The 27,984-nt window shown below is 45.5% G+C and overlaps 1 protein-coding gene across 2 annotated transcripts in view; it reads right to left on the bottom strand.

Moving 5' to 3' along the window:
- Positions 1-27,209, bottom strand: part of SSBP3 (single stranded DNA binding protein 3) — a 131,878-nt gene extending 104,669 nt beyond the window's left edge. For both annotated transcript variants that reach the window (XM_068239007.1, XM_068239006.1), the window contains exons 1-3: positions 27,029-27,209; positions 13,066-13,138; positions 7,104-7,165 (exon numbers count right to left, since the gene is read on the bottom strand). In XM_068239007.1, coding sequence (XP_068095108.1) covers positions 7,104-7,165; positions 13,066-13,138; positions 27,029-27,084 — 191 coding nt within the window. In that variant the 5' untranslated portion in view covers positions 27,085-27,209. The remainder of the gene's footprint in view (positions 1-7,103; positions 7,166-13,065; positions 13,139-27,028) is intronic.
- Positions 27,210-27,984: the final 775 nt, after the last annotated feature.

The following is a 27,984-nucleotide window of genomic DNA, read 5'->3' on the forward strand; positions in this document are numbered from 1 at the left end:
CGGGGGGTATAGCGGCGCACAGAGGGGTCTTGGAGGCACAGCATGGGGCTACAGAGGCTGGTGTTACTGTGCAAAACCAGCCTCTGTGCCCCACTAGCATAATAAAATCCCACCTCGGGTTCTCTTTAAAGAGGAGCTGTCAGCCATACTATGCCAGATAAAAAAAATGACATATATAAGTAGATAAATACTAGCTCTACTTACATAACATGTGTATTGCACGGTCCAAGTGTTGATTTCAGTGAACTTTATAAAATAAAAAAAGGTAAACGGAGAGAATTCTGTTTGCTGGCAGGGGCCATCTTTACTCCCTCCAGCTGAAGCCAATGGTGAGGTCATTTCCTCCCTTACCCCCCCCCCCTCCTCCCCACACCAATAGCGGGCGTTGATTGTAAATGCAGGGAATCCCTAAGGAAATGGTAGCAGGGACGGGGGTCCCCATGAATGCGATGGTGGCAGCCACTGCCTACATGAATCGGCGGAGATGCCCGTCGGGCTGGAGTGTGGGGAGGGGCAGACACGGACAGTCATGGGAGGCAGCCAATGAGAGGAAAAGGAGTGAGAGTGACACAGGCTGCAGCCAATCAGGCTGAACTAGCTGTGTCTGTGCAGACACTCCCCCCGCCCCAGCCTGCACTGCAACTTCTCTCTTGCGGCTGATTACTGGCTGTGTACTAAGGAACTGGGGACATGAGGATTCATCTCTGCAATAAAAAAGTAAGATTGATTTTAAAGTTAAGCATTGCCTTTTTAGCATCCCTTTTATATGATCAACAGATAGAAATAGAGAATTAATTTTGTTTTTCGTGCCTAACAGTTACTCTTTAACAGTTTCACAGCATCAGCACTTTGTTTTTCTTACCCAAGCCTCATTTTTAGCTGCACAGAAGAAAACTGCCCAGGCATTTTCCCCTGATGCTGTGCAAAGTATGATGTGATTTCTGACAATGTTGTTCTTCTGCTGTTTTGGTGCAATTTTTTTTTTTTTTTTTTTTTAATTTGGAATTTGAAGCCTAGTGCGCACAGCTGGGAGGAGTGATCAGGACACAAGACAGTCTCATGCTCCCGGTCACCTCCTTTCAACCAAAAAGATGGCTGCCCTCATGAAAAAGATGGCTGCCCACATGAAATCAAACATTTGCTTGTTCTTTGAAAACAGGGTGGGTAAGAGATTATATTACCTATGTATTTTAATTAATATAACTAAGGTAACTTAATGACAGTATGTTTGTTTAGGCTGAAGTTCCCCTTTAAAATAAGATTGGATATGTCGGAAATTATCTTTCGAACCATCTATCTGCTGAAAAAAACATATGGTGTATTCCAAGCATTAGATCAAAGCTGATTCGCTGCATCCCCACAGCAGAATAAGGTATTTATCCCTCCGAAATCCCCGGGGGCAAAATTGCAGAATTTTGGTTCCTGGAAGAGGCAAAGCTGTGCGCAGTAGCTCTGCCTCTTCTGCAGCCAATCTTCGCCTCTCCCCGCCCCTCTCAGTCTTCTTTCTCTGAGAGGGGCGGGGAGAGGCGGAGATCGGAGGTGATTGACTGGACTGGAGGCAGAGCTACAGCGCACAGCTCTGCCTCTCCAGAAAGAAAAATCTGCGCCTTGTAAAATTCGAGGACTTTTGCCCCGCGTTTTTTGGGGTTGGGGGGATAAATAACTCGTTCTGTCGCGGGGATGCGCTGAATCAGCTTTGATCTTAAAGCCAATGGGAGTCCATAATTAAAAAAAAAAAAAAGCAGAGTTAGTACCTGCTAACGATGTTTTCAACAATCCTTCAGGGCAAAGGTGAGACGTAGCTCCTCCCAGGAACAGGAACAGACAGCACTTCCCCTATAAAAAAGTCACATGGTTAGTCCACCCTCAGTGCGTTTAGCCAAGTACCCGACAGGTGAACATTCCACTACCCATAACCGTGCAACTATCAGACACAGACAATTAACACCCGGGTGGGATCGTTGCCCTGAAGGATTGTTGAAAACATCGTTAGCAGGTACTAACTCTGCTTTTTCCCCACAATCCTTCAGGGCAAAGGTGAGACGATTAACAAGTAATACAACCTCAGGGTGGGACCAATGCTTGGAGAACGTTTCTACCAACCGCCTGGTCGTGTGCAGACATTGCATCAATTCGGTAAGGACGGATGAACGTAGAAAAGCTTGACCACGTTGCTGCTTTACATATTTGCTCAGGCGAAGCCCCTACATTATTAGCCCAAGAAGCTGCCCTAGCTCTAGAAAAGTGAGCTTTAAATGAAGCAGGAGCCTCACTTCCCATAACTCTGAAAGCTTCTATAATAGCTAACCTAATCCAATTAGCTATAGTAGATTTAGAAGCTATCTGACCTACAGTTTTCCCTGAAATAAAACAGATAAGGAATCGGTCTTCCAGACATCTGCAGCTCTGTTCAAGTATTCCAGAACACATCTAACATCTAATGAGTGAAAAAAATCCTCTCTTTTCCACAACTTGGATTCACACAGAAGGTAGGCAAAATAATATCCTGCGACCTGTGAAACCTAGACCTAACTTTTGGACAAAAGTTTGGATCCGACTGTAATACCAACCTATCCTGAAAATAAGGACTTTTCATAGACAAGGCCTGTAGCTCACTAACCCTTCTGGCTGTAGTGATGGCTACTAAAAATACCGTCTTTAATGTAAGAAATTTAAAAGAACTGTCCCCTAGTGGCTCAAAAGGACCTTTGGACAGCCCCCTAATACTAACGATAAATCCCAAGGAGAAACGTATGGCTTGTAAACTGGCAGTTTCCTAGATAGAGCCTTCCGAAATCTCAGTATTGGAGAGGAAGACAAGGGGATACCTGAAAAAGCAGATAAGGTAGCAATCTGCACCTTAAGCGTACTCACAAATATTTTTATCCCAACCGTCCTGGAGAAACCAGGACTGCTGGGACTGACAAGCTATCAAACTTAGAGCCAGATAACCAAAGATGGAAAGTCTTCCAGTATTTCAGATAGATCCTCCTAGTAACTTCCTTACAGCTAGTAACAAATGTAGAGGCTGCCTTCTCAGATACTCCCAACTTTTTGAGTAAGGCTAATTTAAGATCCAGACTAACATTCAATTTTCCTGGATGCGGATGCCACAGGTTCCCTTGTAGCAGTAGATCCGGCCTGCAAGGAAGTCTCCAAGGGTCTTCTGATGCTAACCTGAGAGCTGAAAACCAGCTCCTTCTCGGTCACCAAGGTGCTATCAAAATCATCCAATTTTGACAACCTCTCCATTTGCTGATGACCGCGGGAATCAAATTGAGAGGAGGAAATGCATACAGAAGTGGAAAGTTCTACTCTTGAATGAATGCATTCACCCCCCTGCTTTGATCTCTTGGATTGAGAGAGAAAAAAGTCTGAATCTGGGTATTGTCTTCTGTTGCAAACAGATCGATTGACGGTGTTCCCCATCGTTTTATGATGTCTGCGAAAACACCTTGTTTAGAGACCATTCTGATGACAGAATCCTGCTTCTGTTCAGTTTGTCTGCATGTATATTGAGTGTTCCCTTGAGATGAACAGCTCTCAAGGATGACACATTCTTTTCTGCCCAAGACAAGATGTCCTCCGCTTCCTCCTGCAACAACAGGAATCGCGTGCCTCTGTTTGTTGATAAACGCTACTGCCGTAACGTTGTTCGACTGGATCAGAACATTGGACTGCAACAGTATCGATTGCACCTGAAATAAAGCCAGCCTTACTACTGTTAATTCCTTTCAATTGGATAACCTTTGAGACTGATTTTGTCCATTTCCCCTGAAAGGCTCTGTGAGCTATATGAGCTCCTCAGCCCCAGGTGCTTGCATCCGTAGTTATTACGTTGTCTACAGGCCCCTTCCAAGGCCTGCCCTTCATAAGGTAGGATTCCTCCAACCACCGTTGCAGAGACACACAGTTTGAGGGATTTTGACTTTGAAATCTAATGTTTGTGGACGACCGTCCCAATTTTCTAGGAGGAACCTCTGTATCTTCCTGATATGTGCTAATGCCCAAGGAACTGCCACCATCGTGGATGACATTAACCCAAACACCGACAAAATCGTTCTTAGGGAAACTTTGTCTTCCCCTTGTAATGATTTCACTGCCAAACTTATCTTCAGAATCTTCTTGGGAGGAAGGAAAATCATCTGTTTTACTGAATCCACTAGCATGCCAAGAAACTGAGTTCTCTGACTTGGAATTAGAGAGGACTTCTCCAGGTTGATGATCCAACCTAGGGATCGGAGATGTTCCGATACCAGATTCAAATGGATTTTCAGCTGTTTTGCTGAACTTCCTAGAATAAGCAAGTCGTCTAAATACGGAATGATTAAAATCGATTGTTCCCTTAACGGAATTAATGCTTCTCCCAGAATTTTTGTGAACATTCTTGGGGCAGAAGTGATCCCAAACAGGAGGCAAAAAAAAAATGGTAGTGTTCTACCATCCCATTTATTCTCACTGCAAAACTTAAGAATTTTTGTGATTTTTGGTGAATCGGCATATGCCAATATGCATCTCTTAGATCCAGAGATGCCATAAAGGCCTCTGGAAACAGTAACTCCCTTACTGATTCCATCCGAAAAAATTTTTCATAAACCGACTCAGGTTTGTTAGGTGCAGAATCAGGCACAGGATGAATTCCATTACCTTGTACAGCTCCACGGAATATGTTGGCGCTTTATAAATCAATAATAATAATAATAATTCTGTCTTAGCATGTTCTGCAATATGCTCAAAATCTCTGGAACCAGAGTGGGATCTCTTAGGGCCTTTGAGATCACAAATCTTGATGGTGGAGGAAGGGCAACTATTTGGAAACCAAACATTATTGTCTGGCGAATAAATGGATTTTTTGACACTTTTGCCCACCTAAGAGAAAATATCTTAGCCTTCCCCCCACCGCCTGACACGAGTCATTGGGATTCTGACTGGGACTCTAGAGCTTTAGACTTAAAGCTCCCTTTCCTGGACTTGTCAAAAGTCCACCTCCTGCCTTTACTTTGATCCTTAGAGGCATCCTTTTGATCACTCCTTGGATTACGAAAAATATTGCTACCACAGTCTGTTTCTTAAGCAAAACTTTATTTTTATTCAATGTTTTTTCCAAAGCTGAATCCAGTTCTGGACCAAACAACAATTCACCTGAAAAAGGGACACCACACAGCCTGTTTTTGGATGAGATATTACCATCCCATATTTTAAGCCACAAGGCTCTAAGAGAAACATTAGAGCAATGGACCTGGCAGTAAACCTAATTGCTTCAGCAGAAGCATCTGATAAATATGCAGCAGTTTAAATGAAAATAGCAATAGAATTAAACAATTGCAAAACAGGTGCACCAGCCAGTATGTTAGCTTTGAGCTGATTAATCCACAGCTCCAAAGTTGTGGCCACACATGTAGAGGTAAAAGCCGGCCTAAACATAGCCGCACTAGCCTCCCAAGACCTTTTCAAATAAACATCCACCTTTTAATTAAGTGGATCCTTCAGCTTTGTATAATTGATTATGAATAAACAAAACAGCTACCACATCCTCAATACAGAATTTAAACTTTGAAACAGATTCAGATTCTATTTCTCTAGTGTCTGAAACTATCAACTTCAGTCACAGATACTCCAGATACAGCAACCTGAGAAGTGGATGGATTAGCATTCAATAATGAGGACTTAATTGATTCCAATGAAGCATTAATCACCTCTCTAAAGGATTCAATGTATCCTGAACAGAGTGACCCGGCTCCTCCCCTACAACCCTCTGTATGCACAACTGACAGAGTTTTTGCATAGGGCAACATAAAAATTGCACAAAGGGCATGTTTTATTATTAGGAGGATGCCTATGCTTATCTGCAGCAGCAGCAGATTTAGCAGAAGCCTTAGTATTGGCATAAACAACACAACAAGGCATGTAACTCTGCTCACACATATAGCACAATCAGCCCAGAAAGAGAAACCATTATCTCACCTTTTGGGCGGCCTGGTTGCTTTCAATCCTCTCAGCGTCTGACATGCTTCCAGCTGACACATCCAGCGCAGGACAAACTCTCTCTGAGCAACAGTGCTACAGGCCCGCGCAGCTTCCCCTTGAAACATACCTGGCCTGCCGCGAATGGATGAGTGGCGGCCCGGAAGCAGCAGAGAGAGTAATGAGCCGGCACTACAAATTGTTACTTTCGGCATACCCGCCGGAAAGTACGCATCCGGACGCGGCCAAGCGTCCTAATGGCCGCAATGCGCTCCACGCTGCACATGGCCGCCGGCTTACCTCCGTCCTGCTCACTTCGCCGCAAGGCCGCCAAGGGGAACCCACGCCTTCCACTCTTGCTCTCCCTGGAAGCGGGAGAGAAAGGTAGGCAAACCCCAGGAAAGCTCCAGCCTGGGGCGCATGGCCAGACTGCCTCAGTACCACAGTCTCAGCCACCCAGAGAGATCCACCTGCAGCCCAGCACACAGGCTTCACCCAAAGGGGAGATGCCGACCTGCCTGGACGCAGGAACAAACAGCACTGAGGGTGGACTAACCATGTGACTTTTTTATAGGGGAAGTGCTGTCTGTTCCTGTTCCTGGGAGGAGCTACGTCTCACCTTTGCCCTGAAGGATTGTGGGGAAAAAAAGTCAGATACTCACCTAAGGATTGGGAAGGCTCGGGTCCTAATGAGCCACCCCTCTCCTCTCCCGGTGTCCTCGGTGCTGCGCTGGCTCCCCCATTCAATTCCCCCGTCGCGGGGACTTCGGAAGTCTTCGGGAGCAGAGTCCTCCTGAAGACAGGCGGCTCCATACTGCGCAAGTGCGTCAGAGGGGGCTTGCGCGTGCGCAGTGTAGAGCGGCCCATCTTCTCCCCTCGGCGTGGAAACAGCACTATTTGACCAAAACAGTCAAATACCGCTACGGGGGAGCCAGCGCAACAGCGGGGACCGGGAGAGGAGATGCTCTATGGGACCCAGAGCCTCCCTCTGACTTTTTTTTATTTAATTTTGGATTTCCATTTACTTTAATGCTTAAGATAACTGGGCAATAAAAAGAGGTAAATTAAATGGCTTCACACTCTTTAAGAATCACCCGTCGGTCAGCTAGTAATTGGCAGTATTGGTGCCGCATACTCACCACCACCAGGAGTGCAGGAAGCCGGGAGGTTCCCCCAGTGTTATGTTCTTCTCCCACCTGATCTGTAACACACAAGGCAAAAGCTTCAATATAACGTCCAATACACACAGAGACAAAAACCATCCAACCACTGATCACACTCAGCACCAGATTCCCTACAAACATAATGCACCTCTATGAAGCGGCATGGACACTTATCCCTTCCACCACTGCTACTTCTCTCTCCGCTGCAATGTGTACTTACCTCTGCTGAACGTGAAGGGAACCTGGAGTGAGAGGTACATGGAGGAGGACATATCCATTTCCTTTTATATTTTCCAATACCAGTTGCCTGGCTGTGCTGCTGGTCTTTCACGCATCAGCGGTGTCTGAATCTCACACTCGAAACAAGCATATGGCAACTGCAGTCAAACACATCTGATCTGCATGCTTGTTCAGGGTCTGTGGATACCACTATTAGAGACAGATGATCAGCAGGGCTGCCAGGCAATTGGTTTTATTTAAAAGGAAACAAAAATGGTAGCTTCCATAACCCTCTCACTTCCGGACTTTTTCTCTCCCCCTTTTAAACAATGCACATTGCCTGGCTGTGCAGCTGATCCTCTGCCTCTAATACTTTTAGCCATAGCCCCTGAACAAGCATGCAGGTCAGACATTTCTGAAAAAAAATCTGACAAAATCAGCCACATGCTTCTTTCAGGTGTGAGTTTCAGACTTTACTATAGCCAAAGAGATCAGAAGGACTGCCAGGCAGCTGGTATTGTTTAACAGGAAATAAATATGGCAGCCTCCAAATATCAAGTATCCTTCAAAGTGGACCTGAACTCTTGCACAGGGCAGAAGGAAAACAGAGAAATGCACCCTGTATGTATTTAGAGAGTTTAGCCAGTCTAATCCCCCCTTATCTGTGACTAATCACAAGTGTAATTTTAGCTTTCCTGAGTCAGCTCAGGAATCTCGGCAGAGCAGCTAATTTGTAAACACAGAATGGTAACCCTACGTCTGCTTCCATGAAAGCAGGAAGTAGACACACTGCAGATTTATTGCAAGATTTGTATTAGCTATAACAAAGAAATATTTTTCTTTAAAGATTACTATGCTGTTTATCTTTTAGAGCAGAGAGGAAGTTCTGAGTTCAGGTCCACTTTAAAAACCTTTCCAGCTTCACTTCCGTCCACCAATAACAAATGTCCATAGCCTGTCGTCATAGCTAAACCACCCCTCATTTTATGCCCTCTCTTCCTCCGAAGTCTGGAATTGGGAGGTGGGCAGGGCTAGATAGCAGTCTGGCCACACCTCCCCTTAAAGCCAACTCTCCTCTGGCAGAGAAGTTTATAGGAACGAAGCGGCAGCAAGTCACATGACATTGGTGCAAAACACAAAGCATTTCAAGATTTTTAAAGCTTATGCTAAGTGGAATTACAGAATGAAGACTCGTCTCCCAGCTCCTTATAGCTCTACAGTCATCCTATCTGCCTTTATCTTGAAGTTATGCCATTTGTGTAAAAATGAGACTACACCCCCATCCTCACCCAGACTACTTATTGGAAGTATCCAATCTTCATGGTTATGTCTGATTCAGTCCAGCCAGAGAGCTGTGCGCAAGTGTAAACTAAAATGCTCTGCTGCTAAAGGTTCGTATACACGTCCGATAAAGATCGTTCGTTACGAACGATTTGTGACGTTTACACGATATTCAAATTAGACCGAAAAGATCGTTCGTAATGAACGATTGTGTACACACGTAAATGATATAAGTATAAAGTACTGAACGACGAACGATAAAAAAATGCGTGCGCAAACGGAAGTGACGTTATGACGGGCAATAAGAACATGCGTACTACTCCACAGATAATCATTATCGGACGATCTTTGTACACACTGCAACGATTGAACGATTATCTTTCGAAAAAATCCGCCAGGTTGGATCGGTCGGATTGAACGATAACGGTCGTTATCGTCCAAAAAAACGATCGCTGGAAAATTTGGAACGCGCGATTATCGGTCCGATTGTCGTTATCGTTCATTTTCGAACGGCCGTTATCGTATGTGTGTACTCAGCTTTAGACTCACACATTCGCTGGACTAAATTCAGCTGAGGCGGCGTGTGTACGGTCTTGCGTGTGTACAGCCATACCTGAGGTCACTCCAATTAGCAGCAGTTGAGTGCATTGGTCCCCTCCTGCTGGTTACACAGCATGCTGGAAGCACTGTAGGCTTGGCAAGGCTGTAGGCTTACAGCTGTAATATACTACTTTCTGGTCTAGCACCCCTCCAACCTATACTGAACTCAGCTGCTCGACTAATTTTTCTTCTCGCTCTTCCTCTGCTGCTCCTCCCTGTCCAGCTCTTCATTGGCTACTCAATTAACCAGAGGATCCAGTTCAAACTCCTAACCCTAACCTACAAAGCTATCCACAATCCCTCTCCTGTGCACATCTTCTCACTAGTTTGCAGATACCAGTCTAATCGCAATCTCAGGTCTGCACACGACTTTCTTTTGTCCTCCTCTAGAATCACCACCCCCGTGAACACCATTTCTCACGTGCCTCACCCCTCCTTTGGAATCTCCTTCCAAAATACATCTGTCACTCTCCAACTTCCACACTGTCTCTAGGAATACATGTTTTACCCCACCTCTTTTTCCTCCCATTCCTTTAGATTGTAAGTTCACAGGGGCAGGGCTCTCTCACCCTTTGTGTCATGGAATTTGCTATACATTTGATACCCATGATCATCATGTTACACTGGTCACTGTAATTACTACGTCTACCAATTCTGTATTACGTACCAATGTCTAGATTTCGCTCCCCCTTGATGCAAAGGCAAGTGAGACGTCTGGGGGACCGTTGGCCCACTTCCACCTTCATAGCAACAAATGTTAACTTCAGGCTAGCAACTAGGGGATAGTCAGTGAGATGGAAATACTTCCGAGTTTAAGCAAATTTATGTACATTTTTATACAAATATAGGCAGCTTGAAGATGGACCAATCAATGTAAATCTGGGTGGGACTATGATTGGTCCATTTTCAAGCTGCATATATTTGCATATACATTTACATAAATTTGCATGAACAGAAATATTTGCATCTCATTGATCATCCCTACTAGCAACGTGTCTGTACAGTGCTCAGCTCTGAACAGTTGCCCCAGGGAAGGAGTCTCTATCCTCGCGAGCGGCAATGCTCATCCGTATATACAAGGCTCCGCAGTGCGTCTGTGCGCACCTTCAGAATCAGTGCAGATGTCATCCAGATAACCTCCCTGTTCTCTTTGCTGAGCAAACAGTGTTATCTCCTCCTCTGCATACATCATAGGAAAAACCAACTGACATCAGCTGAGGCCAGATAAGTCTCCAGGAGACAGCCAGCCAGTTTTATCAACTGTTTTCAAAAGGTATTTTTCACACGTGTTATAACAGCGTGGCCAACATAGTGGAGCAGAGGGGAAACTTTTACCCCGTGTCCGATGCTGAATGATTAGGTTGTAATGATCGTTGCACAGACATGCTGTTGGACTCTGGCAAGCAGTACTTATTAAGAAGGGATGGGGGGGGGGGGGGGGGAAGGAGGCGTAGCGGGAACTACAATATAAAATCTCATGAAGTTTTTCCAATAAGCTTGAAAACTATTAAAAACCTAACTGCAGTGTTGCATTGTTCAATGCAGAGCAACATTATGGGCCGACCATCTGCTGCGCTCCCAACAGTGTACGTATAGTTACGCCGCTGGCAAGCTGGGCGAAGGGTGAGCCACATATGTTCACCTAAAGTGTACCAGGGCTGCGCGGACCTCCCGCACATGCGCAGAAGACCCCAACTGACGCGACTGAACCAGTTACCGGGGCATATTGTGGCTGAATGGCAGTCCGCCGAGGACGGCGAGGGACTCACACGTGCTTATGGGGCTGGAGGAAGCCCCGGGTAAGTATCAAATCTTACTACACTTTGAGCTCTGGTTTACTTTAAAGGTGAATTATTGCAAATAACTTCTGTTATTCAGCGTATTAATAAGAGGCACAGGCCGGGGATGTCTCACCACGTCTGCGTTCCAGCGTGCGTTCTACGGTTGTCACTTCCTGCAATGCCGTCCACTTACAATACAGTGGGCATCATTGCAAGAAGTGACAGTGGAACGCACGCTGGAACGCGGAAGAGGTGAGTCATCCCCGCCCGTGGCTCTTATTAATACGCTGCTGCTGCATTTTAAAAGTTAGAGGGGGAGCACAGATCGGGGGACCCAAGTGAGGGGGTGTCCGACCCCTCTCCCCACCACTGTGCCCAATACCCCCCTTCCTGCCTGCTACCGCCTCCAGCTTGGCGGCCCCCACCCCCCCCCCCCCCCCCCAGACTTGCCGCCTGAGGAAGTTGTTTCACACCGCCTCATGGGCGAACCAGTCCTGATCGGGAAACCGTTAATTACCGCTGAAAGCCCGCACAAGCCCCCGAACGACACGCTGGAAGACGTCCGTCTGAAATGACCCTATATAAAACACAATGCCTGGCCCCATTAAAGAACCACTCCACACATTATCCGTACATTTTTTTTTTTTAAGGGAACCTGAAGTGAGAGGCATACGGAGGCTGCCATATTTCCTTTTAAACAATACCAGTTGCCTGCCTGGATCCAGAAGTATCTGAGTCGCACACCTGAAACAAGCATACAGCTAATCTTGTCAGAAACATCTGATCTGCTGCATGCTGGTTCAGGGTCTATAGATAAAAGCACTAGAGAAAGAATCTCAACAGGACAGCCAGGCAATGTGCATTGTTGGAAAGGAAATAAGGTACTTACACATTATACCGCATATGACTGCCCCCTATTTAAAAGATACTTACTCCCCTTTTGGAAATCTCCTTATTGATTGGTCGAGGGTCTTTGCTTTCATTTGCACTATGCCCCGCGTCAGTGAGATGCAACGTCCCTGAGTTAGGGGGTGTTGAACGAGGGGTGTCCACTCCTTTTAAAGTGATATGCCCCGCTTGACTGGAATCATTGTCCCCTTGCCTCACAAATAGATTTCCAAAGAGCAGTAAATATATTTTATGCTGGATACAGGATTCAATTTCCCCTCCTATCGATGGTTAATCTGATGGCAATTTGTATTACGTGTTCATGTCCAAACTCATCACTGATCAATAACAGGATCAATTTTCAGATGATAACTTTGCAAAACTGATCCAGTTATCGATCGGAAACAAAACGGACATAATATTTATTATTTATTTATTTGTTGTATTTATAAAGCGCCAACATATTACGCATGATCCAATTCCCATCAAGCGCCAACATATTACGTATGATCCAATTCCCATCAATCGCACGGGAAATTGAACCATGTGTATTAAACAGGGGGCAGTAAAACTTGGTAGACGACATAATACGCAAGTACTGGAAATAAATATGGCAGCCTCCATATCCCTCTCGCCTCAGGTTCCCTTTAAAGCGGATCCGAGATGAAAAACTAACTAACTATAACAAGTAACTTGTCTATATATCTCATCTAAAGTTTAGATAGTTTACACAACAAATCTAGCTGAAAACAGCTTCAACAGTATATGATTATTTCTTCCTGTGATACAATGAGGGCAGCCATGCTGTTTGTGATCATTACACACAAGCAAGCTGCTCTGCATCTCCACCCCTCAGCCTGTGAAAAATTTCACTCCCCTCTCCTCCTCCCCTATGCCTCTGAAATCTCTGGCTAGTAACACCTCCTCCTCCTGCCCAGACTGAGCTCCCATAAGCCCTTGCTACATGGCTCGCAGAGTGCCAAGGCACTGGGGAAGCTGTGGGTGAGGCTTGTTCAGTTCATAGAGAATTAGAGTATTAAAACAAAAACAAAAAAAGTATTTGGCTTGAGGAATGCCCTATAAACTATATGAAAGGAACACAATTATGCAATGAGTAATAAAAGTTTATCTTGGAACCACTCAATTCATAGACCCTCACAAAGCCTCACCTCAGACAGGAAGGTCTGTGCGGATTTCTGGGCGCCAACATGTAGCAGGTACTCGTATACATAGAGGGCAAGCCTGCAGGGTGAGAGGAGAACACAAATTAGTGATTAGATACAAGGTTTCTGTAAATATCAGTATAGCCAGGTAGCGAATGCATCAGAGAAAATACAACTAGGACTACCAGTTTCCAAAGCGGACCTGAACTCAGAACTTCTCCTCTGCTAAAGATAAGCAGCAGCATAATAACCTTTAAAGAAAAACATTTCTTTGTTACAGCTGATAAAAAAATACTGCAATAAACCTGCAGTGTGTCTACTTCCTGCTTTCATGGAAGCAGACATAGGGTTAACATCCCGTGTTTACAAATTAGCGCTCTGCCATGGCAGAGAAGATTCCTGAGCCGACAGCTGAGAGATCAAATTACATTTGTGATTGGTCACAGATGAGGGGGGGGGGGATTAGACAGACTAAACTCTCTAAATAGACACAGGGTGCATTTCTCTCTGTTTTCCTTTTGTCCTGTGCAAGAGTTCAGGTCCACGTTAGGTCCTTACCGAAGCATCTGTACACAAACAAGTTAAAAGTATGTAATGCCCACATGACAAATCCACATATGTCCATTCAGATCTACAGAAGGATGAAGATTAGACAAGAATGGGACAGTCCTGGTGAATTGTATCTGCCCATTGTAGTAACCCCACACTTGTTAGCAGGTGAGTGGACACTAAGCACACAAAAGGCACATGGGGGAGGGGAGGCTGGGGACAACACAGAGGAAGAAGAAAATAAAATAAAAACACTAAACAGAGGGGACATAAACTAGCCAGAAAACCTGATGTCTGCCCATCTCTCCCACACACTAAGCAGGGCCAGGATATCAGCAGCCAATCACAACGCAGCATCCCAGTGACATCACCTGCTCATCTCTCTCACACACTGAGCAGGGCCAGGATATCAGCAGCCAATCACAATACAGCATCCCAGTGACATCAGCTGCCCATCTCTCACACTGAGCAGGGCCAGGATATCAGCAGCCAATCACAACATAGCATCCCAGTGACATCAGCTGCCCATCTCTCTCACACTGAGCAGGGCCAGGATATCAGCAGCCAATCACAACATAGCATCCCAGTGACATCAGCTGCCCATCTCTCTCACACTAAGCAGGGCCAGGATATCAGCAGCCAATCACAACGCAGCATCCCAGTGACATCACCTGCTCATCTCTCTCACACACTGAGCAGGGCCAGGATATCAGCAGCCAATCACAATACAGCATCCCAGTGACATCAGCTGCCCATCTCTCACACTGAGCAGGGCCAGGATATCAGCAGCCAATCACAACATAGCATCCCAGTGACATCAGCTGCCCATCTCTCTCACACTGAGCAGGGCCAGGATATCAGCAGCCAATCACAAGATAGCATCCCAGTGACACCAGCTGCCCATCTCTCTCACACACTGAGCAGGGACAAGATATCAGCAGCCAATCACAACATAGCATTCCAGTGACATCAGCTGCCCATCCCTCTCACACACCGAGCAGGGCCAGGATATCAGCAGCCAATCACAACACAACATCCCAGTGACATCAGATGCCCATCCCACACACACTGAGCAGGGCCAGGATATCAGCAGCCAATCACAATGCAGCATCCCAGTGACATCAGCTGCCCATCCCTCTCACACACACACTGAGCAGGGCCAGGATATCAGCAGCCAATCACAACAGAGCATCCCAGTGACATCAGCTGCCCATCTCTCTCACACACTGAGCAGGGCCAGGATATCAGCAGCCAATCACAACAGAGCATCCCAGTGACATCAGCTGCCCATCTCTCTCACACACTGAGCAGGGCCAGGATATCAGCAGCCAATCACAACACAGCATCCCAGTGACATCAGATGCCCATCCCACACACACTGAGCAGGGCCAGGATATCAGCAGCCAATCACAATGCAGCATCCCAGTGACATCAGCTGCCCATCCCTCTCACACACACACTGAGCAGGGCCAGGATATCAGCAGCCAATCACAACAGAGCATCCCAGTGACATCAGCTGCCCATCTCTCTCACACACTGAGCAGGGCCAGGATATCAGCAGCCAATCACAACAGAGCATCCCAGTGACATCAGCTGCCCATCTCTCTCACACACTGAGCAGGGCCAGGATATCAGCAGCCAATCACAACAGAGCATCCCAGTGACATCAGCTGCCCATCCCTCTCACACACTGAGCAGGGCCAGGATATCAGCAGCCAATCACAACACAGCATCCCAGTGACATCAGCTGCCCATCCCTCTCTCTCACACACACACACACACTGAGCAGGGCCAGGATATCAGCAGCCAATCACAATGCAGCATCCCAGTGACGTCAGCTGCCCACCCCTCTCACACACACACACACCGAGCAGGGCCAGGATACCAGCAGCCAATAACAACAGAGCATCCCAGTGACATCAGCTGCCCATCTCTCTCACACACTGAGCAGGGCCAGGATATCAGCAGCCAATCACAAAACAGCAACCCAGTGACATCAGCTGCCCATCCCCCCCCCCTCACACACACACACACACGGGCCAGGATATCAGCAGCCAATCACAATGCAGCATCCCAGTAACATCAGCTGCCCATCCCTCTCACACACACACACACCGCAGGGCCAGGATATCAGCAGCCAATCACAATGCAGCATCCCAGTGACATCAGCTGCCCATCCCACACACACACACACACACTATATATAACACACACACACACACACACACACACACACACACACACACACACACACACACACACACACACTAAGCAGGGCCAGGATATCAGCAGCCAATCACAACAGAGCATCCCAGTGACATCAGCTGCCCATCCCTCTCACACACTGAGCAGGGCCAGGATATCCGACACAGGAGCCAATCACAATACAGCATCCTGGTGACATCAACAAGGTGTCAAATCCATACTGACATCCAGATTGCTGATGTCCCGGCCACAACAGGGCCAGCAGGTGTCAATTAAAGCGGACCTAAAAACTCAGAACTTCCTCTCTGCTCTAGAAGATAAGCAGGGCCAGGATATCAGCAGCCAATCACAATACAGCATCCCAGTGACATCAGCTGCCCATCTCTCTCACAAACTGAGCAGGGCCAGGATATCTGACACAGGAGCCAATCACAATACAGCATCCTGGTGACATCAACAAGGTGTCACAAGCCCTACTCCATAGAGCCAAATTAATCCATGCCATGCACTGATGAGGATCAAACAATCCGAAACAGTCTGTATGCATGTTGGATTATTCTGGCTCTGTACAAATTAACAAGCTGAAACATCATTGCATTCCAGCGGTTCTGGAGGTGTGTTTAGCTTCTAAGGGTAACTATGGTTAATTTGCATATATTCAGCAGTGTTGCTCTGGGAGACATCTCAAGCTCACTCCAACCTGAATTATCGCAAATTCTTTCTGTTTTAGGAAAGCAAACTTTTGTTTTTCTAGAAGATAAGCAACAGCATAATAACCTTTACAGAAAAACATTCCTTTGTTACAGCTGATACAAATCCTGCAATAAATCAGTGTGCCCACTTCCTGCTTTTATGGAAGCAAACATGGGGTTAACATTCTGTGTTTACAAATCAGCTGTTCTGCTGCAGCAGCAAGCTAATAGATCAAATTATAACTTGTGATTAGTCACAGCTGAGGGGGGATTAGACAGGCTAAATTCTCTAAATACATACAGGGTGCATTTCTCGGTTTTCCTTCAGTCCTCTGTAAGAGTTCAGGTCCACTTTAATGACTATTGCTTGACTGTTAGGGTTACACTGCACAAACATGCTGTTTAGCTATAAGTGAGGTGTGAGTACTGTTCTATGGAAAGGGGAGGGGCAACAAAGCAGAGGATGCGGACATACAGAGGGCTCATTTGTCGTGGGGCCGCTGTGTATACACTAGATCAGGGCTTTTCAACCTGTGGTACGCGTACCACCAGTGGTACTTTGCTTTTGGCCAGGTGGTACACTCCAAGTTTGACTGCCACTTAATTGTCTGCCTGCTGCTTGTCCTGGTCCCATCCTGCCTTCACAAAGTTTGGCTACCCCTTGCTTGCTCCTCACTGTGCTGCCCTGCAGCAAAATTTAAAACTCAGATCAGCAGTGAGGAGACAGCCAGGTGAATGGAGCACAGTGATGGCGGGTATACTTCAAATACAGGAAGTGACATCACTGCTTACTTCCTGTAACTGAAGTATACGTACCATTACTGCAGCATTCGCCTTGTTATCTCTTCACTGCCGCCGGGTTAATAATGATCTGAGGTCTGAACTATTCCGCAGGGCAGCACAGCAAGGAGTCAGATCTACTGCACAGGCACAGTGGTGGTACTTGACATTTTTCAGGCAATAAAACTGGTACAATTAGTGAAAAGGTTGAAAAGCCCTGCACTGGATTACTGGCTGAGGCAGCACCAAACTAGGCAATATTTACTTCTGACTGCAAAACGATCCATTCAAAACGATCATAGTTGCCTTTGATCATATGTGAATTCCTCTACTGACTTATCAAAAAGACTGGGAAACATTCAAACGTGACCGTATATACCGAATGGTTCTGCGCAGGGATGATCAATGACAAAGTGATCATTCCAAGTTCATGCAAATTTTATGAAATTTACGCAGCAAATGTGGTCCACTTCCTGGCTGCAAATTTGCATCTCCTCAGAATAATTGACTACACCTAGTCCTTCACACGCCACACCATGTGATCGTCCAAAAAGACTGAGCGATACAGGTAATAACCCGACAGAACTGGACAGGCTCAAAAGATCTGGCAGGAGGAACATTGCACGTTTCTACGTTGGTTTGGCACTTCTGTCATTCCAGACAATCGTTGGTGATCGTTCAGGATGACAGCTTTAGAAGCAATCACTGTACAGACATGCTGCCTGGCTACCCTAGCTAAAAATCAAGATCACAGCAAGCGTAAGCGGAACTTGGAAGAGTCCGGAGACAGAGAGTCAATTCACATAAACAGGAAAGAGGACAGAAGCACTTCCTGTGGTAGTCCAACTCCTCTATGCTAAAAATTGGATGTAAATAAGTAATTGTTTCTCTCCTGTCTGAAGAACATCGTTGTCTGTAGGAAAGAAAATTGGAGGAGATGATCAGGAAGAAAGAGTTAACCGGAATAAAAAGCCTATCGCCCTGATGGCGAAGCGATGAGAATGTCACAGCAGATGGACGGACTGTATTATGTCAAACAACATAAAACATGTGATGCGCTCAACTCTCGCTGAGGAGGAAATGACACCAAACACCCACGTCAGGTCAGGAGAACATCTGACGGTGGAGAGGTGTCATCAGGAGACTCCTGACAGCTGTCTGGCAGGTCGAAAGCTCACAGCAACCAGAGTGTACGCGGGAAGACACAGGCAATACGTGAGAGATTTAAACTCGAATAAAAGGCATCGCTGCTGGGCCTGGGTGAATTGAAGGGGAGACAAGTCTAGAAGATTTCTGGAAATAAATAGTCTAAATGAGAAGCATTGAGTAGCATGTACGCAGCAGAGGTAGAGTATTCAGCCAGCCGCATGTGAGGCCTGGCTGGAACCCACTACAAAACGATATCACTAATCGTAATCGCTAGCGTTTTGGATGAGCATTTTGTAAGCGATTTCATGAGCGTTTTTGGTAGCGATTTTAAGAAGTGTAAGGTTTTTGCCAGCGATTTGGTAGCGATTAGCGTTTTTAATCCTGATTAGTCCTTTGAATTAATTTTAAGTTTTTTGCAGTATGCAGTAACTTCAAAACGATAGCAAAATGTGTAGTTTTGATGAGCGATTAGGCCAGCGTTTATATACTTTACATTGCAGAAATGCTAAAAATGGTGCATGTCCTGCGTTCTGCAGTTTGGTAATCGCAATCACTCCAGTGGAATTTGGCCCATCCATTAACATTAGCTGAGCGTTTAGGGAAAGCACCGAGAAATATCTAAACGTGTGTGGGCTGACATCAGCTTACGGCCCTTCCACACCAAAAAAACGTGAAACTAATACAAACGTGTTTTGCATTAAGCGTTTTGCGATTTTCTCTATCTTGGCCTCAATTGAAGCGCAGGAAAAATGTGGCAGAACCGCTATTGCCTCTTTAGAAAAAAGAAAAATCGGAAACGCATTCAGTATGAATGCATTCCCACGACTCCAATCGTAACTTTACTGTACTTGCGTTTGGAAGAATCGCAAGCCTTTTCAAAAACAAAACGCAGCCGTTGTGAAAGAGCTTTTCAAGCAGACCTGAACTCGGAAGCCGGAACTTCGTCTTTGCTCTAAAAGATAAGCAGCAGCATAATAACTTTTAAAGAAAGAAAACATTTCTTTGTTACAGCTGATACAAATCCTGCATTAAGTCTGCAGTGTTTCTACTTTCTGCTTCACTGGAAGCAGACATAGGGTTAACATCTTGTGTTTACAAATTAGCTGCTCTGCCATGGAAGTCAGCTGACACAGCCGAGAGATCAAATTACAGCTGTGATTAGTCACAGATGAAGGGGAATTGGAAAGGCTAAACTCTCTAAATACATACAGGGTGCATTTTTCTGTTTTCCTTCTGTCCTGTGCAAGAGTTCAGGTCCACTTTACGGGTATTCATAGATAAGGTTGTATAAGGCCTCTTTCACAGTGCAACGTTAAAGTCGCACGTTAGAAAATGTTTTAACGCAGACTAACGCACAGCAATACTAAGTCTGTGCGACATTCACAGTGCACACATTGCGTTGTGTGTAACGTGTAGCAATATTTAGAAATGCTGCTTGCTGTGCGTTTAGCAAGAAATCTGCTGCGTTGTGCGTGTTGCACATGCTCAGTCTTTTTTCTTTTGAATGTAACGCATGTGCCGTTTTCGTACCATCACTTTGCGATGAAACCGGCGCACCAAACGCAGGGCTAAAGAATGTACTATAACCTCCAAGTTATAGTCTTTCAATGCGTTGCATTAGGGGCACGTTATGCGACCTTAACGTCGCATCAAACGCAACGTCCCACTGTGAAAGAAGTCTAAAGCTGATAAAAGTAAAATTATTCCTTAGAATGCAAGCAGACCTTCTCAATGCTTTAACTCCACTCTACCTGGATTATTATTATTATTATTATGAATGATTTTGTAGGTGTATAGTGTAATGGTTAAAGTCCACGGGAATCGGCCTTCCCTCTCCTCTCCTGGTCCCCGTTACAGCGCAGGATCCCCTGTAACAGTATTCAACCAATCAAATACTGCTGTCTCTGCTGCTGAAGGGTGGCTTCGGAAGAAATGCTTACCCGCGAGCGTCCTCTCTTGTACACTCGCGCATGCGCAGTGTGGAGCCGTCCTTCTTCAGGAGGACTCGGGTCCCAAGACGGAATGGGAGAGGAGCGAGAACGTTCTATAGGACCCAGAGTCTTCCCAATTCTTAGGTGAGTACCTGCCTTTTTTTTTTATATGACCGATTCCCAGTGACTTTATACAATACAATAACATTTCTATAGCGCTTTTCTCCCATAGGACTCAAAGCGCTTAGGCTTTCTCAGATTCAGTAATTGGTAGTAGGATGAAGTATTCACACAACAAAAGTTATATTTCTGCAAATGCCAAACTGAACAGGTGGGTTTTCAGTCTGGATTTGAACACGTCCAGGGATGGAGCTGTCCTGATCTGTTGAGGTACGGAGTTCCAAAACGTAGGGGCAGCATGACAGAAGGCTCAGGGACTAAAAGATCCCAAGTGGACTCTGGGTATGACTAGATTATTAGAACCTGTAGATCTGAGAATGTGGGGATTGCTACGTAGCTGCAACATTTAAACTTTAAAGGCTCTGCCTCTGACATAAGGAGAGCTTGGACAAGATTCCCCAACATTGCTACTACCGAATGATCGCGCCGTAATGGCTGCAGCTCTATTACTCTTGAGTGCGCCAGGAGAAAAGAGCAATATAAACGTTGTGTCCTGTCTATATAGCGCCAGCATCTTTGGTGGCATTACACAACAGAATGCAAAATATAACACTACAATGTAAACAACACAAAACAATGGTGTGTTACAGCTGATGCAATGAACAATCAACCACAAATCCTTACATAAGGGTGGAAGATACGTACACATATTACACAGCATTAAGAGACAGCCCCGGGCCAATCGGCCTTAGATAAAGGCACAGGTGTTGAACTCCAGTCCTCACGGGCCATATTCAGTGTTTGGGATGGACTGAGAAATATAAAAAGGTCTTCTACTTGATTAACCACAACTTTCCTGAATCAGTCCCATAAATTAATGAGGGCCAAAAAATAAGGACCTTCGCCCTTGAGGGTTAGATTATGATTGAAAGAAATCCATATCTAGACTTCCCATTCTAAATTCATCAAACTGCTCTCATCTTATGATCGGTTAGCTCGAGAACACCAAGGGCTGAATATATGGCTGGAGAAATATGAAAGTCACAAAATAAGGTCCCCTAAATGGCCAAGGACAGTTATATCTGGACAAGAAAGCTGGGACCTCAGCATTAGCGAAACAAACTACATGTGGGGTCACTAGATACCAGTTTACAGGGAACAGAAACTAGAGTGACCACACAAGTAACCGCCAGAGACACTATCCCTAGTCATAGTCAGTCTGGGAAATGGGGTTGCCAGTCATTGCCGTAGAAGAAACTGGAGGTACCCAAAATTGCTCCGACTCCTTAGTCTAATTTTTAAAGGCTATGGATTTGGTTCAAAAATTATTCTACACCACTCCTCAGTTTATTGAAACCACAAACGCCAGGAACCCAAAATTGCTCCAACTCAGACTCAACTCCACAACCCTAGAAATCAGTCACCACGGTGCTGGGAACCAGGGCTGGTAAAAAAATCATCCAACTCCAACACCACAGTTTATGAAACCACTCCTGGAGCACAAAAATGAATCCAACTCCTTGACTCCACAGCCCTGCTGGCAACATGGGTTGGCAGTTACCCCCATAATGGGCACTGCGTCTAGCACGGTGGTGCAGTGGCTAGCACTCTCGCCTCGCACCGCCGGGTCCCCAGAATGATTCCCCACCAGGGTACGATCTGCAAGAAGTTTATATGTTCTCCGTATCTCTGTGTGGGTTTCCTTCAGGCACTTATGTTTCCTCCCACCCCCCCAAAATACTGATAAGTGTTGGCTTCCACCTAATATTGGCTCTTGACTATGATGGACTATGTTCAGGATTAGATTGTGAGCCCCTCTGAGGGACAGTTAAGTGACATGACCATGTACAGTGCTTTCTGAAGAGGTCGTGCTATATAAATACATGTGCCACGAGACATCACCTAAATACTGCCATTTAGAAAGAGGTACATGTATAGTGGCAAACACTGACCATGCTATGAAACATCAGCATTCAAATAAACTGGTTTGGACGAGGTCTTTTGGTATGGAAGATTTTGGGAAGACTGGCAATGGGAGATGAAAATTATCAATTGGTGTTGGTTGAGGAATGAAGAAGGCATGGTCAATCCTATTATGATCATCCATCACTAACAGCGAAGTGTATGAGCCCATGCTTCTAGATTCCCAACCCGAAGCAATCAAGACTTCGAGAGGATCTGTTGGAAAAACTGGCCTGTGCATTAGAATCCGACTAATCATCCCCAGTGACTACATGGATAGACAGTGCAACTTAAAGGAATACTATCGATTCACATATTTTTTTTTCAATTGACACAGGAATTGTTTAGGAAGTGCTGCTAAGTACTGCTGTATACATTTTAGTAGCAACTTCTTTGTTTACTGTTAGCAAAATACATTCAAACTTTACTGACGCCAAAACTGACAGGCGACTGAGCCATGAGGTGAGGGGAAATTCCCCTCACTTCTTGATCAGTTAACTCTATGTGTAGCTCTGTGTGTGACAGAGAGAGACAGGACACAGGAGCTGCAGCTTCTGTGTCCTGTGTTTCTGACTGAAGTGTCTGAAGAGAGCAGAGGAAATGTAACTAATTGTCACAGCTTTTCATTCTGTTTTTGCTTTCAGAGTTTGATATGTTTGATATTTGCTTTCTGTAGTCTGATATGCAACTCTGGCTGTGCATTGAAGCAGACACCCCTTCTGCAATTGATTTGTCCCAATATAGCTAAATCCTACCCTCAATAAATTACAGTTTTTGCCTCTGATATTTAACATGAAATGTAGGAAAATGTTTACACAGCTACTTAGACATTATTTGTACATTGTCATTTTAGAACACTTGGGTATCGATAGTATTCCTTTAAAGTCACAACTAGGGATCTCTTTATATAATTTCTCTGCGTCCCATGTCCCTGTGTCAGTGCTTTTGTGCTACTGCGCATGTCCAGTACTGACAGCCGCTGGGACAGGACGGCCACGCAAACTATAATGCTGTGGCGGTGACAGACAGAGGGCTTAGGTCAGCTAGTGGTCAATGAGATGGAAATAATTTTGAGTTCATGCAGTATTATGCAAATTGCGTATGCAGCTTGAAAACAGACCAATCCAATCTTGCTTTAGCAGGATTTGATTGGCTCATTTTCAAGCTGAATACATTTGCATACAAAAGTTGCAAAACGCTGCATCAACTCAAAGTTATTTGCATTTCATTGACCAACGCTAGTCACAACACAAGCAGATAAAAAATGACCATGTGTCACTCAAGTTGGCCATACAGTATGCAAATCATCCAGCAGACTGAATCTATCTATACATCTATAGGAAGTGATGTACAGAGGAGATCCCACACACATCCATAGGAAGTGATGTACAGAGGAGATCCCACACACATCCATAGGAAGTGATGTACAGAGGAGATCCCACACACATCCATAGGAAGTGATGTACAGAGGAGATCCCACACACATCCATAGGAAGTGATGTACAGAGGAGATCCCACACACATCCATAGGAAGTGATGTACAGAGGAGATCCCACACACATCCATAGGAAGTGATGTACAGAGGAGATCCCACACACATCCATAGGAAGTGATGTACAGAGGAGATCCCACACACATCCATAGGAAGGGATGTACAGAGGAGATCCCACACACATCCATAGGAAGGGATGTACAGAGGAGATCCCACACACATCCATAGGAAGGGATGTACAGAGGAGATCCCACACACATCCATAGGAAGTGATGTACAGAGGAGATCCCACACACATCCATAGGAAGTGATGTACAGAGGAGATCCCACACACATCCATAGGAAGTGATGTACAGAGGAGATCCCACACACATCTATAGGAAGTGATGTACAGAGGAGATCCCACACACATCTATAGGAAGTGATGTACAGAGGAGGTCCCACACACATCTATAGGAAGTGATGTACAGAGGAGATCCCACACACATCTATAGGAAGTGATGTACAGAGGAGATCACACGCACGCACACACACCTATAGGAAGTGATTTACAGAGGAGATCCCACACACACACACACACACATCTCTAAGAAGTGATGTACAGAGGAGATCCCACACACACACATCTCTAGGAAGTGATGTACAGAAGAGATCCCACACACCTCTCTAGGAAGTGATGTACAGAGGAGATCCCACACACATCTATAGGAAGTGATGTACAGAGGAGATCCCACACACATCTATAGGAAGTGATGTACAGAGGAGATCCCACACACATCTATAGGAAGTGATGTACAGAGGAAGTGATGTATAGAGGAGATCCAACACACAGCAAGTGACATGACTATGTACTCTGTAAAGTGCTGCAGAAAATGTCAGTGATATATAAATACATAAAAATAATATGGTATAACATTAGACTTAAAGATAACCCGAGGTGGGTTTGAAGATTATTATCTGCATACAGAGGCTGGATCTGCCTATACAGCCCAGCCTCTGTTGCTATCCCAAACCCCCCTAAGGTCCCCCTGCACTCTGCAATCCCTCATAAATCACAGCCACGCTGCTGACAAACAGCTTGTCAGAGCTGGCTGTGTTTATCTCTATAGTGTCAGTCTGCTGCTCTCCCCGCCTCCTGCAGAACTCCAGTCCCCGCCTGCATCCCTTCCCTCCCTGCTGATTGGAGGGAAGGGACGGGGGCAGGGACCGGAGCTATGCAGGAGGCGGTGGAGCAGCTGAGACTGACACTACAGATGTAAACACAGCCTCACAGCATGGCTGTGATTTATGAGGGATTGCAGAGTGCAGGGGGACCTTAGTGGGGTTTGGGATAGCAACAGAGGCTGCGCTGTATAGGCAGATCCAGCCTCTGTATGCAGATAATATTCTTTAAACACACCTCGGGTTCTCTTTAAGGTTGCCATACACGGATTTGCAGCAGATTTGACCATCAGATTTTTGTCAGATACCTGTCAGGTTGAATCTGACCGGAATCTATCTGATGTGTGCCACACACTAGGAACGGATTTCCAATAGATTTCAGAATGATAGATCAAATCGATCGAATTTGACCGCAAATTGATCGATAGATTTGATAGAATCGATTTTTGAACAATCAATCGATGGCTGAAACAGCCCAGTGTATGGGCCTCTTATGACTATGTAAGGATTAGATTGTGAGCTCCTCTGAAGGAGAGTCAGTGACATGACTATGTACTCTGTAAAGTGCTGCAGAAGATGTCAGTGCTATATAAATACACAATAATATGATAGGATTACATGTTAAGCTCTGAAGACAGTTAAGTGACATCACTACGTATAACGCTGCAGAAGATGTCTGCTATATGTAAATACAAAATAACAACAATAAGAAGTATAGAGGGGATCCCATACACATGTCAGCACAGTATAATGTATAGAGCAGAGTATACATGGAGAGACATATCAATAGGGGGTGGTGTAGAGAGGAGATCACATACATATCTACAGGAAGTAATAGAGGAGATAGCACACTTATGTATGGGATAGCTATAGGAGATGATGTACAGGAAGAAGCACACACATACATAGGATAATGTGTACACACACACACACATATATATATGGGGACAGTGCAGACAGCACACACAGGACAATATATGGGGGTAATATATAGCACCACACAGAGACACATAAGAGGGCAGTGCAGGCAGCACATACATGGAGGATATACATATACACACACATATATATTTATATTTACACACACACACATAGACAAATAGGGGGCCGGTGCATGCAGCACTGAAGACAAATGTATGGGGGGTATAAAGACACACACAGGACAATGCAATGCATAGGAGCTATATACACAGGACAATGTATGGGGGATATACATAGACACATATAGGGAGGCAGTGCAGGCAGCAAACAGGACAATGTATGGGGAGTATGCACACACAGAACAATGCTTAGGGGATATACATAGACACACACACACACATATATATATATACATACACACTATGGGGCAGTGCAGGTAGCACACACAGTACAATGTATTGGGTACATATACACAAGGCAATGTATGGGGGATATATAACCACACATATAGAAAGGCAGCACACACAGGACAATGTATTGGGTACATATAGACACACAAGGCAATGCATGGGGGATATATAACCACACATATAGAAAGGCAGCACACACAGGACAATGTATGGGGATATATAGCCGCACACAGGACAATGCATGGGCATAGACATATATAGTGGGGGAGTGCAGGCAGCACATACAGGACAATGCATGGGCATAGACATATATAGGGGGGCATAGACATATATAGGGGGGCATAGACATATATAGGGGGGCAGTGCAGGCAGCACATACAGGACAATGCATAGACATATATAGGAGGCAGTGCAGGCAGCACATACAGACAATGCATGGGCATAGACATATATAGGAGGCAGTGCAGGCAGCACACACAGGACAATGCACGGGGCAGACAGGACAATGCACGGGGCAGGCAGCACACTGCACGGGGCAGGCAGCACACTGCACGGGGGGGACACACAGCCACACACACCCCGGGGTCCCCTCCTTACTTCTCCCGGGCCTGGCCGTCGGAGGGCACCGCCGATCCTTTCCCCTTGGCGAACATGTCGGCTGCGGGGAGGCGGAGAGGTGAGCTCGGTGCGGGCGATTCAGTCCCTGCGCGGCCCCATCGCCCGACTGTGTGCTGAGAACGTGTCCCTGGAGGGGGAGGAGCCTGCGCTGCCCCTCACCCACCCGGCCGGCCAATGGGAGGAGCCAGCGCTGCCCCTCACCCACCCGGCCGGCCAATGGGAGGGGGCCGCTGCTGCTGCTCTGTGTACAGCGTGTGCTGAGCTCACCCTCCATTGTGTGTCTATGGCTGCTGTGTGCACTGGTGTATATGCAATGTGTGTCTGTGTGTGTGCCATATATATATATTCCATCTATGCTGTGTGCCCTGCTGTGTATGCAGTGTGTGTATATGTGAGTGCTATATATATTATGTCTCATTCTCCATTGTGTGTCTATGCTGTGTGCCCTGCTACTGTGTATATACAGTGTGTGTCTATGCTGTGTGTGATATATATATATATATATATATATATATATATATATATATATATATATATATATAGTGTTATATATACTGTGTGTGTATATGTGTATGTTATGCGTATATTAACCTCCACTGCGTGTGTATGTATGCTATGTATATCTAGTGAGTGTGCTATACATACTGTATATATAGAGTATATAAATAAAAATACATATACTGTATATACTCAAATATTAGTCAACCCCGTGTATAAGTTGACCCCAATATTTGACGCTCATAAGGTGGATTTTTTTTAAATTACTCAAGTTTAAGTCTATGTATAAGCTAGCCAGGTAGGTGCCCCCAGTACAGATCGGTAGCCAGTAGGCTGCCCCCCCTCCCCAGTATAGGCTAGCCAGCTAGGTGCCTTCAGTATAGGTAGCCAGGTATAGTTGCCCCAGTATAGATAGGTAGCCAGTATAGTTGCCTCCA

This window comes from Hyperolius riggenbachi, chromosome 6 (assembly GCF_040937935.1).
Source record: "Hyperolius riggenbachi isolate aHypRig1 chromosome 6, aHypRig1.pri, whole genome shotgun sequence".
NCBI lineage: Eukaryota > Metazoa > Chordata > Amphibia > Anura > Hyperoliidae > Hyperolius > Hyperolius riggenbachi.